This window comes from Myxocyprinus asiaticus, chromosome 34, assembly GCF_019703515.2.
Source record: "Myxocyprinus asiaticus isolate MX2 ecotype Aquarium Trade chromosome 34, UBuf_Myxa_2, whole genome shotgun sequence".
NCBI lineage: Eukaryota > Metazoa > Chordata > Actinopteri > Cypriniformes > Catostomidae > Myxocyprinus > Myxocyprinus asiaticus.
In genome coordinates, this window is record NC_059377.1 from 9156488 (window position 1) to 9173681 (window position 17194).

Sequence of the window (17194 nt, forward strand, 5' to 3'; positions counted from 1 at the left end):
TAGAAGTCCTAAATTATTTCACATGGAGCGATTTGAAGTGCACTTGAAGAAAGTAAAAAAAAAAAAAAAAAAAGAATTATTTCTGAGGCTTCAGTGTTGCCAATTTCATCTCAAATTCCTCCATATTACACCCTGTTTGTACTTTTTCAATTGCTTTACACAACTTTTGGATTGCATCTAGGGCATTCTGCAACTCCCTCCAGATCTGAGTGCAAAAGCAAACTTAATTCTCTTACAGCTTTGGAATGCTCATACCTTGGGCATGAACTTTGTTCAAACAAAAGAGAAATTGTGATACCCTGACTCTTCATCCAAACACTCTTATCTCAGTTTTGTCTTGGCAGCAAATTGCTGCAGATAAACAAGCTCTGTGCCCAGAAGATTTATGTAACACTCTCTGTTTTTTCACACTTCCAGACTTAAATATTTCAGATTTCATTTGACCTTTGAATCTGTACCAAGGTTGTTTCTGCTCTCAGTGAGTGTTTTCTGTCATCCTTGTGAGAGTTCTGTACCACTGCAAAATTACAACAATAATAGTTGACCCTCTCAGCTCTTTCTATTAGAATAAATAAGGGAGTTTACATGAAATTCTCTTGGAAACGTATTGTCCTGTGGTGTGATGTGCTACATTCCAAAACTACTTTAAACAGCATTTTGATCATTTCTTTATAATTATCATGCATGCAGCTTGGAGACTGCATTAAGTATTTGTACTTTTAAATATTAATTTGTTACACCACAGGACTATTTATAATGAACTAGTGAAGACAAAAAGTTGATTAAAAATGTTCATAAAAAGCGTAAAACAAATAATCAGGTACAGGACCTTAGATCTACACATTCACTTATACATTCACATGAATTTTTACCTAAAATCTTGAAGTTGATCAAGTCTGTGGACAAGTAATACATCATCTACCTATATGTAGTTGTTTGGCTTCCAGTGCACTCAATTTGATGCATTTTTTAAATTAAGGGAGAGCAGAACTACTACTGTGTTTCTCAGCGATTCTCAGATATTTAACAAATATTGACTAAATAGTGCAAAAAACTATATTGCACAAAACTTAGTCCTCAAAACATAATAACAGGAACATTAAGGTGAGGAATTTGTTACAAAATGGTGTTTTGATAGCTATAGTGTCGGAGAATGAATTAAATGACAAAATCTCTTTAATCATACTTTTGTCCACCTAACAACTGTGTATAGTGCTATCGAAATGTGTAATGAAAACTCCAAATTATAAATATAATGTTATACAGTATTAACAATCATTTTTATAGTAATTCAGAGAACAGTTGTTAAAGCTGCCTTAATCTGAACATTAACACATTGTCTGAAATATTTAAGCCATCCATATTTTCAATTAACTTTCACATTTGAATTCAGTTTTTTGTGCCGAGTTGTTTTTTTTTGTTTTTTTTTATTTGGTCTTAAGGGGACAAACACTGACTGATAAAGTTTGGTCGTGTTAAAGTAACATGATAAATACTCGTCTCATGTTGCCATTCAGATATCATGAGACTTCTTTTGAGCTTGTTGTCGTTCATCTTTTACAGTGAGAAACCACTGTCTGGAGTCAGAGGAACCTTCTAAGATATTATAAAGTTTGTGCTGTGTATTTCACTGAACCCGTAATGAATAATTCAATTGTTCATTGATGGAATGTACTGTAAGGCAGTTAGACTGCAGCCTTGAGATGACTATTAACATCTGGGGTTGAGGAACTTTCCATAGCATCACTGAATTTTTGCAATTTCGTTTACCTTATAAATCATGAATAATGTAAACATGTCCAAATGCTTTTTCTAACCCCTTGGCTCTTTTTGAAGTTATGCAAATTGACTTTCGTGTTGACACCCGGTCACCATATTACTCAAAGTTTCTTACCAGCCAAGCTTGCCTTAAATAAGTGGTGGTTGGCCAATTTGCATGTACCGCAACAAGATAAACAAGAAGAGAAGCCACTATTGCCATTTTCTCTGGTTCCTGGGGCTCCACTGTTATCGACCACAGCACAAATCTTCCACAGTACATCATAGTTGTACTCTTAAATAACTTTGCCCAGCTTTAGGATTTATTGTAATCTAAATTATTTGACTATAATTTAGGCTGTTCCCTATATTCCCTCACAAATCTGGATCTTATCTGGGGCAAGGAAAAGTCATGGAAATCTTTTTAGTAATGCTCTACTATAAAATATTCATGGTTCCCACAGTGATGGAAAACCTGTAAATATCAGGGAATTGTAAAATTGTGATTTCCAGGCATGAAAAAATCATTGAAATTTCCAGTCAATATGAATTAGAAATGATTCTTTGTGTGTGCTATCTATAAATTGTCCTTGTGATCTCTATAAGATGATTTTTAAAAGATGTTTATTCAATAGTAACAATCAACTGGAAAAGTAATGCAAAAATCATGGAAAATTCATGGAAATCTGTGGTCAAAAAAGTGATAACACTGAATATTTAATTGCGAGTGAATATTTTATTTATTTATTTATTTTTCTTTTTTTCTTTAATTTTTTTTGAGTCTGTTGTTTTCAGTTAATTGATTAAACCAGTTCACAAATATTCTAAATGATTCATTATAACAAATCATTCTCAGTCAAAAATATATTTTTAAATACTTAATATCCAGTAATCACAAACAACTGGAAAAGTCATGTAAATTCAATCGTCAAAAAGTGTGGAAACCCTGTTTGGGTGTTGAGGAACTTCATGTAGCATTCCTGAATTTATGCAATATTTTTTACCTTATAGGTTATTAATAATATAATTGTACCCAAATGCTTTTTCTTGCCTGTCAGCTCTTTGTGAGGATCTGCAATTCAGCATTCATCACTCAGACAGCTACCAAATTAAAAAAAATTCAGTTCCAGTCGAGCCCCAAATTAGTGGCGGTTGACTGTTATTTGGATGCAAGGCTTTGGCAGGCAAATCTGCATGGACCCTTGTTTGTCGCTTTGCATCATGTTTTTAGCCTTTATGCCCTCAAACACAGGGCAAAGACATTTTATCTCTAATTTGTTTGCAGAGGGCAGTCATGCGCAAGTCTTTTACTTTTAGAGATGTATGCAAACAGCCTTGTGTGTCTCATCCAGACCTTGGAGTTAAACTTGACTGGGTTGAAAGAATTTTAATGTTGAGGCTATAAAAATGTGTACTTGCAAACTTTGGTCATATGCCTGGTCAACGTTTCCTTCACAGACACACACACACACAACTGTGGGGGGGGGGGGGGTTTCATTTAGAATTGAACCCACTGATATAATTTACTTTCATATGATGTTTTTCTGCAAGTGTTGTTCACCTGATTCACTAATGAAAATTAGCAAATCATGTAATGGCACAAACTTGCCTGCAAAATTTGTGGAATTCGCATGGGGCAATTCTCCAGCTTTCAGGCTGGTTCTAAGTGGCAGACTTCTTAATTTGGGGGGTGGGATTGTAAAGCATCGCTCCACTGTGGTCCAGACACCTGAACCGGCTCTTAAAAAGCAGAAAATGTGTTTGATATCTGGATGTGTACATGGATAAAACACTCTTCTCTGCCATTTTGTCATCATTTGATGAATTACTGTTTTCATGATCAAAACGTTACTTATGGCAACATTTCTCTTTCCAAGAATTTCAGACTTCACACTGAAGAAAGGTCTGGTGGCATATTTTATTAATAGAAAAGATGCCCTTTAAGGGTGTGGAAAGTGACAGGTCAGTGTGAAATCAATTAGGAATACAGCGGAGTGGATTTCAGAACTGGACTTGCCTGTCTGAAACAGATGCCTACATCAAAGTGCATTGCAGCAAAAATAAAACTTTTCTCAACTTTTGTTCACACTACAGACCATCACTTTTGCAAACCCTTTTCTCTGTATCCTCAATGGATTGATATCAATGGATTTGCACCCTTCTATAGTTTTTGGGCTTTTCCCACTTTATTGAAAGGACATTAGAGAGAAGGAACAGGACATCATGAGGAGAAAGGAAATCACTGTAGTAATTGACATGAGATGGAATGGAACCTTTCACACAATCACCACAGTTCGAGATGTCTAGAGCATGTGCACTAAGTTTTAGACCACAACTGTGACTCCACCATAATTTTACATTTGATTTGGGACTTTGAGCATGACGTCGGTCAAAAGTGCTGCAAGAATCTTTACTTTTATTAGCCTTCAAAGTGCAATAGTGCTGCTGGCGGCCCTCTTATGCAGCTGCCTTAAACTTCGCACAGTCAAAGACAGTATGTAATGCGTTTTTTCCTGCCAGAGTGATGAGACATGTAATTGAATAACTTTTTTTTAATATATCAGTGCTTCACTCCTTGCTGAGCTTAGAATGAGCAAGAGCTCAGAGTGAGAGTTCTGCGCAGAAACACACAGTGTGCTGTAGAGCTTCCTATTCCTATAGTTAGTTTACGTGAAGATGCTGCCTCCAATCTTCCAACAAAGTTCCTACTTAAGAGCTTAAAAGTTGCAATTACGAAATGATCTGTGTTCAAGTCAATTTGGTCAGAAAAAATAGATGTGTTGGGCAATTTCATATTTCTTTTTTCAAAACCAGAAAGCTTTTCCCTGGTGGTGCAACAAAATGAAATGTATGTAATTGTTGCTTTCTTATGATTTATTTTCTCTTGCTACCACAGATAATGATGGTAAGTGTAGTTTGGTCACACAAGCTTTTCGCCTCATAAACCAACTAAATGAGTAGAATTTTCTGGCATGTTTTATCGCAATTCTTCATAAATAGTACCATATCTGTGCAAATATGAAATGCATGAAAACTAATTCTACAGTAAGGGTTGCACCAACTAGTCGATGTGTCTGTGTTGACTAGTCACGGTTCGCATGACTTAAGTTGCGCTTAGGGTGCCTAAACACTAGGGAAAACTCCTATGGAGCGTTGAACGGATAGTAATGTGTCCACTCCATTTTAAAGGCTGTGGAAAGAGCCATATCAGTTTGAAATCATGCAGGAACGCAGCGAATTGGATTTCAAAAGCACAACTGGAACAGCCTCTCTGAGATTATCATTGATCAACAGATGCCTACGTCAGAATGCATTCAGGCAAAAACCGAAATGCTTTCAACTTTTGGTCACATGATGGAGTGTCACTTTCGCAAACTTTTGCATTTTCCCCTCCCTCTTGCTGATGCACCACCCCTATTTAATTAGCTGCATTTACAGTGTTCTCAAGGACCAACCTGATCTCATGAGAATTGGCGAGTTGAGTTAAGAGTCGGCGAAATTGTACAAGTTTGTTCGTATGAATTGTTTATGTGCAAATGCCCATCTAGACTGCACGTCTAGAATTCGTTCGTACGAATTCTAAACGTGCAAATACCTGGATGTGTAATGCAGAAGTAAGCGAAGGTTCAGTGTGTCAGATGTTGTGTACATGCTTAATCATTTTATGCCTTTACCCAAACCCCATATTAAACCTAACCATAGAGTCTGTAAGAATGATTTGAAACGTAAAGAATGTGTTTTGTATAAGTTATTGTCACGTTTTAGATGTAGACGAGGGAGAGTCATCTGATAGCTGTACGAATTAGTTCGATCCAACTCATACAATTTCATACCATATAGCCAACTATGTAAGATTTTTCCATGCGAGTATGTTAGTAAAACTAGAGCGCTTCACATTTACAAAGCATGTTATATGTGATCGTTACTTGTGCTGGTGTTCATTTGGAATGTTCACATACAAAATAAAATTAATTGCACCAACTTTAAGCGAGTGGGATGGTTCTGGCAATGGAGAAGCACCTGTAGACCTGACTCTGAGTATTTAGTCTAATTCCTGTGTTTTAGAAAAGATGCTGCCACCTTGGTGAGGAATGCCAGAAATGGAACTCCATAAAATTAACCCTTTAATACCCTGGTTTTTACAAGAGATGTCTTTGATTATGAGAAACTACCATAGAAACAAATGCAAATATTGAGATAATATGGAGTATTGCTCATTGGTCACTAAATTTGTCAAGTGTTTTTCAGATTAAACACCCAGAAATGGCAGCATGAACTTGTCTGCTGGTGTGCCAATTGTAGTTAAACATCTAATGTCACTCTGGAAAATGGAAAATAAAAAAAAAATAAAAAAAAGAGTAGAAGAGCCTTTGGAAAATGGCTTGCCAGGAGTCTGCCAAGTCATAGTTAACATGACAAGCAAATCCATTGATATATTATTTGTTTGTGTAATGAGGGTTACTGAAAGTCTATGACATTGGGCTTCAGTGAGCCATATGGTTCTATGTGTAATTATGCCATGATTAAATGTTTTAATAAAATATCCCCAAATATTGTAGGACCTCACAATAACATATTTAGCCAATGGCAGACTGTCCACTCTGGAGCCAGTATGCTTGTCTAGGGTTCATTTGGCTTTTCTCTGCCCCATGTGATGAATCTAAATCTCCAGTTCCTTGTAACCTGTTTTTATCACCAATGCAGCATGTATGTGAGAGCTGTATTCACAGTTGGACTGGACCTTAATAATAAGAAACCAATTGGCTTTATGGCCCTCAGGGGGAAGTCCAGTACATTTATTCAACATTTCATGTCATGGTGGATCCAGCAAAGTGTGGTGTTAACAAGCTAATGATTGTGCATCTGTGTGACTGCGCTTTTGGGGAATTGCCTCTCTCTTTGCGCCATCTGTTTTGCCTCATCAATTTCATCAGGTAGCGCTCACCTCATTATGCCTGTCCATTACAACAGCACTGGGTCACTGTGGAGGTTCAATGATTTGCATGGTGGGTTTTGGTTGTTGGCTTTTGATTTGCTCTGGTGCTATTCTTGTTTTTTAATGGATGGTGATTTGTTTATTAGTCATTAGCCAGAAGACAATTAAATAGGGCAGGGTCATTGCTTAAACATGTAATTGACCTCAATTTTTATTTTATACATTTTTTGACATATTTTAATTTATTTTCAAAGCATCACAGCTTATGTCAATAATAGCCAATAAGAATATAATGTAATAAGGATATGTCAAGATTCTCTCAAGGGTGAAATTGACCTTCAGTGTCCACGTCTCCAACAAAAATCCTCCTCAAAAGTATTTCAGGAGTGAAGTAGTCCTCCACAATCCACTGCAAACTCACATTCAGGTCTGAATGCGAGAATGAAAAGCCCACTTTTGAACATTCAATCAATTTTCAATGGATAAAAGGAAGTCCTGCACATTAAATGTTTACTCTATTGAATATTCTGTTTCACTCATAAATGCATCACATTACAGAAGTAAAATGGGTTAAGGATGCTGTTTCATGTTTTCCTTTTACTTAAAAAGAAAAACTCAGATCAGAGATAATAGTAATTTATGCCCATCAGACATTTGACAGAGATTTGACAGTTTGACTTGAATGTTAATGCATTGTTACTGTAATTGTATGTTATCAATTGAGCACGTACAATATGAAGTCTCAATGAGCGGTGCAATATCTACTGTTGACCTTTTGTCTTATATTAAAGGAGAAGTTAATGACTTCTGCAATGGAACTTGAAGTATGACTTTAATTCGCCTCCTAGATTCAGTATGGTGGTGTTCATATTTGCATCTCATGGGTTCATCTCATTTACTATGATGCTTCTAGATAACACCCCTTGCCAAAATCCTTTTTTTAATTAAATGTTTCCTCCTCATTAAGCTTATCTGTCAGATTAAACTGGAAAAAGTTTCATGGGTCTGTTTTTTTTAAACACCCTTCATTGAGCTCATTTATAACTTGTGTAAACATGGCTTGGCATATTTCTGCAGGCTGTTCCAGAAGATCCATCCACTGTAATAATAAGCAGAATGAAAAATGGTGTGTGATTGCTATTCCCCTGAGGAGGAGAGGGCAATTACACAGGGCTAGCAGAGAGATCAGCCGTTGCTTATCATTTTTGCCAGTGCTTGTCTAACGGTTGTTGGCACGAATAATCATGGATATCTGAGCCCCAGTCTGCCTTAATGAAAACAATAACATGTTTCTGTGAAAGCTCGCATTGAGGCTAAACACTTGAGCACTAATGTCCATACATGTTAAAGGGCTCATATCATGAGAAATTGAATTGTTCTTGATCTTTGGGAATAAGAGTTTGATGTATTAAGAAGACCTACTGTAACTTCCTCCCCAAGTCCAAAATGCATTTAATGAAACACAGCTCCAAAAATAACTCATTTCTACATTTCTGTAACTTTCTAACATCAGACAGATGACATTAACACATAATGACCCACAGTTGCACGTTAAGTTGTTAGCAGAAACTTAGCCCACCCATTCAAAATGAGGAAATTGGATAGATACTTTTTCTAAATATCATAAGAAATGATCCAAAGTTCAGTCATATAACTCTACTTTTCAAACTGATAGGTCCTTTGACATGTAATCTGTTAAACCAATAGGCTTGCAGGTGCAAGCTGATAGGTCATTAGACATGTAATCTGTTAGCCAATCAACTTGTGTACTTCTTCTTTGTCTGATATTTAAATTGCCTCAGTTGTTTTCAGTTAACCCACTTTCACTGCAGCGCACTACAAGAGCTTTATCTCTGAAACCCTCCTCATCCCCTGCACCACTTATCTAGATCTGCGGGGATTGTTTGTCGAATTTGAAGCAGCATCATGTCTACATGCTCAACATAATATGTCTGTGTATGCTCTATCTGTGGCAAGTCTTCATTCTTGCTCTGCAGCAGCGTAAGCAAAACTAGTCCGACTGTCTGCCAAGTTGTCATAACTCTACTAATTATGAGTAAATTGATGGAAAGTTTGTCAATCCATGTGCTATGATCACTTTAAAGATTGTATGTGGCAAACCTTATGCTGCGCAGTTGTAAAAATAGATCTATTAATTGTTCATATAACTCCTCTTTTGGGCAGGTGGATGACATCCTCGGGGAGGAGAGTGATAATGAGAGTGAGGGAAAAGGGAAAGAGGAGAAGATGGAGGCAGAGGAGGAAGACGAGGAGGAGCAGCCTCAGACGAGCAGACAGAAGGCCCCAGCATCAGCTCCCCAACGACCCCTTAGCACTGTTGTTGAAGAAGTGGCCCAAATGTCGACCAGTGAAGAAGTTTGTGTAACAGAGAGTGTGCTCAGGTATTACACCTTCAGTGCCATTGGAAAATTACAATTTCAATAACTTGAATTATCTCTTTCATTATGCCACACTGTGTAACCTATGATACTACTGATGAAGTACCTTCACAGACAAAATAGGGCTCACTGATTGAGCCTTTAACCTCTTGCTTCAGTGTGGGTGTGTGAGTGTTGATTAGAAGCACACTGCTGTGCCCAATTTCCAGCAGCCCCTTGTACTCACAAAACCGCCACAGTCTTAGATGAGCAACACTAACAGTTGCCATGGCAATGTCTGGAAGCAGAGATCTGGAATAAGGTGGGATCATGTCCTTGTATGTCTTTCTGTCCAAGCACCAATGCCTCACCCGCTGCCCAGACTTCTATCCAACATTGGTGTAGTCAGCAGGATACTGTCAAATCAGCATGAGTGAGGCACTGCTTTCTGAATTGTAGAGTTGGAAATTGAGAATTGGTTTTTAATCTGGTGCATTAGCAATTCTTGGACGTCTGTATTACTCTGATGTGAATGGAACACCGTACTGAAATACTTTAACAGTGTTTTCTGCACACTATAGAGCACAACAATGCAACACCCACTTTGCCAGCAGTCTTGGTTCCAGGAGTATTTTCCCATTAATTTTTTCCATAGGGATTTTATAAAATCCCTCATAAAAGAGTTCTAAGCCATGAACCAACCCAACTAGCTCTGAGGTGAATAACAACATTACAAACTTTGATTTGAAGCAAAAAAACTATTTGGAAATTGGACAAAAAGGTGAAGGTACATGATTTTGTACTTATGTATTGAACTACAATGAAGCATTACGAATGACAATCGAACTTAAAATGGTTAAAAAAAAATATAGAACTATTGATATAACGTTGTAGATTATAACTATAGAAACAATATACTTTCAGTTTATTGCAAAGTATTCAGTTATATACAGATATATAAGTAGTTTGAGAGTGTAGGTAGACCAACTCGATTGCAACATTCGCAGTGCATAATTTAAGTGGGCGGTCGCTGCTGAGCACTTTTGACATGCTTTATTAGCAGCGATTCTCTGATTGGTGGATCTTTCTCACCTGGATCATAGGTATTAAAGTTCTTCACAAGAAATTCTACCAATAATCAGAATCAAGTTCAAATAATGTGGACTGATGGCTTCAGCTGAAGCATATACCATTGATTAACAACTTCAGAACTCACGGTAGTCTTTAAAGGTTAAAAAAAAAAAGTTTGCCTATGGAGAAAATTAATGGCTGAAGAAGGACCTGCAACCAGTTATTACAGCTCCACAGAAAAGCTTTGCTTTCTGACCTTGATGTCTCCTTTTTTTTTTTTTTAACCATTTCCTTGCTTGTTTGCTGATGAAAGGCTGAGACATCTCAGTGAAAGCTTGTAGGAAGTGCAAACTCAGAGATTGGTAAAAGATTTTCGACTTCATATTCTTGAAGATAACCCATGATGATCCTTCAGTATGTTCAGCCAAATGTGACTACCATTGGGACAAGTTAACATCAACTCAATGTGCTGTTTATAAGTGTGTTTTGAGTAGTTCTGTCAGTCTATTAACATTTTTAATCACGTTGAATCGCATAATGTTTTTGTAGTTAATCGCGATTAATCACAGCTTTTGAAGTGATTTAAACTGCATACTATATACACTTTTATTCCTGTCAAAATGCATTTGTTTCCATCTTATGAAAGAAAAAAACACAATATGTAACACTATAATGCTTTATTAACATTTTACAAACAAAGCCTTCCACAGTATAAAGGCACAGTTGCACTAAAATAGCACCAATTCAAGTAACATTATACATTTCCCAAAGTCTAAGTGGGAGTTTGACTAATTGAAAGAACTATCTCCACATAGGTTGCATTTTCATTGCAATGGGCTTTAAATCTCTTAAACTCTCATCCTCCACAATATTAATCTGCCGGTAGACTGTGGCTATACGCTTTGTTACAGCAATCATGAAGCCGTGTTCATGATTCGTGTCACACCGCCATCAAGCGCCGTTTTGAACTCTAAGTGAAAAACTCTTGTAGACAAAAATGTCTCATTCTGTGTTTTGGTGATAGTTAAGACTTGACATACTCCTGAGGTAATTAAAATGTCTCTTACATAGGCTGGAAAATACTTGATATCTGTCAAGTCCCATCTGGTCTTTTTTTGTAAATCAAATAGCGATAAACCCAGTCCCCATCACTTTATCTAGGACAGAATCACTGCTGTGTGTGTTTGTGGTGTGTGTGTCAGAGTATTTTTGCTGAATGTGTGAAAGTGATTTGAGAATGGGTCAGTCTTCCGAGCCCCCCTTACAATACCTTTGCGCCCCAAGCTTTGTGAACCACTGCTTTAAGATAAGAGAAACCACATACATTTGACTCAATGGCCATTATTTGCACTTTGGAACATTCAAAGTTTGACAGACCACAATGTTCTGAGCTCACATTGTCTTCTTGTGTGCTGTTTTTATTTTTGGTCTAATAAGTGCACCAAGTAGCTCTACCCTCCCATTCAGAATAAAAATTGACAGTAGGTTTTGTGCCATGAAAATGCCCTGTATCTAAACACTTCACCTGCATAACTTTCTTTTGCCTGCTTTCATGGTGAAGAAATGGCATTGTCTTTAAAGTTTGATTGATTTAATTTTTTTTTATCTTCTTTTATTCCGTGTAGCTAGCACAATGTGTTTGTAGTTTGTATAGCACATTGTCTTTGTAAATGATTATTCACTCACAATTATGAATTATTTGGGCACAATTCATCAGTGCACATTATTCCAAAGAAAACATTTTTTGGCTTTTGTATTTGTCATCAAAATGTCTTGACTTGTTCCATGTGCACATAGATTTAAGCCACGCAGTCTTTGAAAATAACTAATAGCCAAACATGCATTGTTTTAGGCCACTGTTGTAGGTAATGCAGCCTTTCGGAAATCTTGCCAATAGAAATTTAATGCTGGTTAACGTTTACAGTATGTAATAAAGTTGACTCTCTTAAATAGCAAATGATGATAGATTTATGAAAGAATTGTTACCATTGGGATACTTCAGTGTTCTCGAGATGTTCTTGACTCTGACTTTCTGCCTTCATGTCCTGGGTAAAAGAAACCTCCACAATCCACTGCAAACTCGCATTCAGGTCTGACTCTAATCTGGCTTTGGACATCAACTTTTAACAATCCAATCATATGGATAATGTTGGATAAAATCAAGTCCCTCTGTACATTTTCTTTCATGGAATATCCAGAAATACGCAGATAACGGAAGTAAAATGGGTTGTGAATGCTATTTCATGTTGATTTTAAACCATTAAAAATCCTGTCTAGTATTTATCTCTTGGGTAGTTGCACTGGTAATTGTCTACTATTACAGTGATGCAGTGATGGCATCTGTCTGTCTGGCCGAAAGCATTTACTCAGTAGGCTTTGTCATATAGGGCAAATTCTGAAGTTAGTTCCAAATGGAGATATGGCCATGCGGTGGTCATTGTCTGCAGTCCGTGTAGAAAGCTGAATCATAATCACGCCGCATCTTGTCTCTGTGAATGGCCCTCCAGACTTGGACTCAGCTATTATGACTGTGTTCTTGGCAGAGAAAATGTTCAGTAATTATGGAAAAATAGCCACCGCCGGCAGTAGGAGCAGCAGGCATTGAATAATAGAGCCGAGCAAAACAACTCTTCTCAAATACAGAGCCCACCTGAGACACATTCCTCTGCCTGACGGCTAAAGGTTAGTTTCCGTAAATAACGCCGCTCCCTCCAAGACGGGCGGCTCTTTTGAAGATGATCAAATCCTGTTTCTGAATTATTTATTCCAAGAATATGCACATAATTTGTGTTCCTAAGATGCAAGTTGTTTTTTCTGTTATTCATTTGTTTGGAGGCAAGTTTTTTTTTTCTTTATTTCTCAGGCCACTGGACATGTTAGGTTCCAAAATGAACATGCCAAGTGCCAAATTCAACCTCTGTCAGGTTATCAATGCAAATTGACTTTCTCTTAACAATGAGATTCTAACCAGGTGCGACTTAGGTTTGACTTTATTTCTGGAAAATACGGTATTTGCTATTTTGCAACATCTTTGAATGTGGCTTAACCTATCAGAATGTAGAGTCAGAACTATCTGTTTTATAAGTTCTATTTAACTTAAAATATTCCTTTTAGCTGTTGTGTAGAATAAGAGCAGCTTTTTACCATATCCCAGGCTGATATGTTTTTATTTAGTAATTAATTATGCTAATTGTAGTTTGCAGTACTATGTAGTAGTTTTTCCAATGTTCCACTAAGTCAGCTTAAAGTATCAGCATTCATATTTAATATTAGTGTTATCTCTTTGCACTTGACTGGAAGTAAGATAGATAACTCTCTAAACCTTGTTCTCCCCGAGCTGAAATGCAATGTCCTGTTGTCGCTACTCTTATGACACCAATCAGTTATCTCCCATTGAAAACTTCCAGCACTTTTAAAGAGACAGCACGGAGGTAAAGATGTTGAGTTAATTGGTGGAGCAGAGAATGAACGGATGGAAGCATGAAATGCTCTGTCCACCTCTGCGCTCTTCTTCACATGTCCTCCTCATCCTCCATGTATCCTCTACAGTCTACATCTCCAGAGCTCTCATGATTGCAATCAGTCTCCACTCAAAGCCCTGTGCTGCTGAGGATTTGATTTACGTCATTAGCGGCTAAAGAGAGTCAAGAGTGTTTAACCGTTGATTTGGAGGGCTCTCTGCTGATCAGTGTGTGGGCACATAAGTCATTGCTTTTATGATAGTCATTACAATATCAAGATATGAGGAGATGAATGCCATAATTGAGCGTGAAACAATATACAGCGACTGGTTTATGGTATATTAGTGATATGGATCTATAGAAAGCAAAAGTCAGTGATAACATTTCTTCTTACAAAATTAGTTCATTCAAAGTTGTCAATAGGCGTTTACCACACAATTGAGGAACTAAAATCAGTGTGCTGTGAAACTATACCTGTTCAAATCAAATTCTAACATTGTTTTTCCACCAAAGATACAGAAAGCACGAACTTAATTTAAATAATATTTGACGTTAGTACAGTATTTGACACTATTATAATGGTGACACCTGAGCTTAATGCGAGAACAGCCGAGCTGACTCGCTTCAAAATAAAAACAATGCACCACCCGTGGAAGATTTCTTTTGTTTTTATTGTCTTGTTTTGTTGTGCAAATCTTCACTTGGACAAGATGTACTTGGATTTGAAAGATTAGATGGAAAACAACAGGAGAGCAAGAGAAGACTGCTTTTACACTACCCTAGTTAAAACTGCATTTTGTTTACTTTTTCATACCTTTGCATGATTATACTTGAGCTCCCAATAAACAATGCAATTGAAACGATGTCTAATGCTGATTTTAAATAAATTTTATGATACGTAGAATAGATAAACACAACGGGCCTCATTCATGAAACCTTCGTAAATATATGAGTAAATTTGGAGTAATTTGCTCGTAAAATGTACCTTCCCGAAAACTTTCCACCGGATTCACAAAAGCTTCATACTCCCCAGATTTGTTGGTAAAATGTGTGTATGTTAGTGAATTCCAAACATTCGTAAATAGGGGGAGTGTGCTTGTTCATTCACAATTATCATAATCCACACCCATGAAAGCCATTGTATTAAACCATTATAAAGCCATTGTGGCCATTATAAAGCCAAGATATTACAGATTTGCAAGCAATACGAGAGTGTGCGGGATTTTTCTATTTTTCCCCCATTGTATTGTGTATGCACCTTCCCGCAATGTGTTTATTTATGGGTTTAACAGTATTAGCAAAGTTATTAACTGAACATGATTTACCGATGCCTTTACTAAATTATGAAACCTAAATTAAAGAGCTCATATCAAATAAAAAAGCTGTCCAACCAGTTATGTTAGAGGGCATACATTTTTTTTTCTTTTTTTTTTTTAAATGCAAACTGTGTGTTTCCATAAACTTTTCACCCCATGTCAAGCACTTCTGCTGGAAAAACGATAAGCAAGAGTTGGGGAAAAAAACTATTCTTTGAAAAAATAAATGCAAGCAGCAAGGAAACATTTCTAAATAATAAAGGCAATGGATTAAAAAGAAAACATACTAATTTGTTATTTTTAAGGTTAATTCCAGTCATTGAAATATTAGTTAATTTTTTCATTACTTATTTAATTTCACTTCTATCAAAATTTAGTCATGGCAGTTTGCCTGAAAGAACACAACACGGATGTCTTATGCAAGATTTACACATGGTCGGGAGGCGGGAGCAGGTGTAAATTTTGTTTGTACCAATGAATGGTTTGAAAATACAAAAACTTTCATGAATCTGAGAATTTACACCAGAACGGCTGTATGAACAATTTACACAAAAATTTGTTGTGCTCGTGTTTCATGAATGAGGCCCAACGAATGAAAAAATCTTTATTAGTGCATAATGCAAACAGTTAAGCCTATAAAAAGTGCAAACTAGGCAGTGCAAAAGAATCCTTTGATATTTTATACTCTTGTAGTATTTGTATCATTTTCTTTATTTTCAATCTACATGGTTTAATGTTGTGGTCATTAAAACCTAATTTGATGAGACAGTCAGATATTTGTACACCTGCTCGTTTCTGGTCAACGTTTCAAACTCACAAACATTTTTTCTTCTACATAGGTACTCCGCAGATCCTGCACAGCAGCGTCTGTTCATATATCCATTTTGTTTGAAAAAATCTACAATAGCAACAACACAATTTTAGCAAAACTTACTAGCCGGTCTTTTAAAAGTGGCTGGGATCAGCTGTCTGATGATGCATATTTTTCGGACAACAAGAAACGTTCTTTGTGTTCTGAAGGAATGTTTGATGTAAAGAAAAGCATAAGATGCATTTCGAGGGTGTGGAAAGAGTCAGTACAGTGAAATCAAGTGAGAATACAGCTAGATTTATTGCAGGATTTAATTGTAGCCTTTCTCAGCCTTACTCTAACTCACTACTGAGACAGCAATCTTAAAGAGCTTTGCTGTCTACGACACTGGCTTGGGAAGGAAGTGCTCATATTGAGGAGAATTTAATTACAGTATGGTATTTACGGAAAATCTCTGTTGTTGTTGATTCCAGATTAGATGCTGTCTTAAGTGGCATCTATAGGCATTAACAAAGAAACTTAAATAGAGGGTCAAAATTAATTGGCAGTTAAATCTAAGTGAGTAATTAAAGCTACACTATGTAACTTTTTTTTAGTTAAGAAATAACAAAATGTTGTTAATGAGAGAGTGCAACTAAAATTCATCTTCCAAACCATGTATTTACCCAAATACACTTTGATAAACCCATAATAATGATATTATATTATAAATATTTTAGAGCTGTCGGGACGGATTTCGCGGGAAATTGCATATATACGTCATTCGCCCGTGCATGTTGACATCATATCCATACACAGAAAATAAGATCCGGCTACTATAGCGTGTGTGTGGGAGTAGCTAAAGCTGAAAGTTTGTTGTCACAACGAATGAGGAAAATTGACCATGGATCATTCAAAATGGCAAACCTCCGGGGAATCACCGGTTATAAAAACAAAGAAATCCCGAACAGATCAGAGTCTACAAGCAAAAAGGGAAAGCAACAGAGTCCGTAATAAAACCCAAATCAACATCGAATTGGCTTTTTTCTTACTCAACGGGTAGGATATTTTATTGATATGGTTTATGTATAGTTGTGTAATCACACATACACGTCTGTCTGTGTGTGGTGAAATATAATATTTATACTGTAATCGGTGCAGAACTTTTCACTTGCTAGCACACGTGTGTATTTTTCTTTTTAACGGCAATAATTTATATAAATAAATCCTTTAGTCCTTGGCTTCCCAAGGACATGTGAGTCTTGAAATGATGTTGACCACTGGTTTGTAGCAATGACAATCTATAAATTAGTTACTACAGTGGTCTATTTGGCCAGAATATCCTGCAATTATAAAAACTTTACAACGTTTGACCTTATCAGACTAGCAATCGTTGCGTCTAATGTTAACGAAAGTTGCCTAACTTTTGTAACGTCATATATTTCAAAACATCAATGTTTCCAATAAGTCAAAACAACAGCATA

The 17194-nt window shown here is 36.6% G+C and overlaps 1 protein-coding gene across 2 annotated transcripts in view; it reads left to right on the plus strand.

Moving 5' to 3' along the window:
* LOC127424835 (RNA polymerase II subunit A C-terminal domain phosphatase-like) overlaps positions 1–17194 on the plus strand; it is a 167302-nt gene that overhangs the window by 97524 nt on the left and 52584 nt on the right. For both annotated transcript variants that reach the window (XM_051670294.1, XM_051670293.1), the window contains exon 12: positions 8879–9096. In XM_051670294.1, the coding sequence (XP_051526254.1) occupies positions 8879–9096 (218 nt within the window). The remainder of the gene's footprint in view (positions 1–8878; positions 9097–17194) is intronic.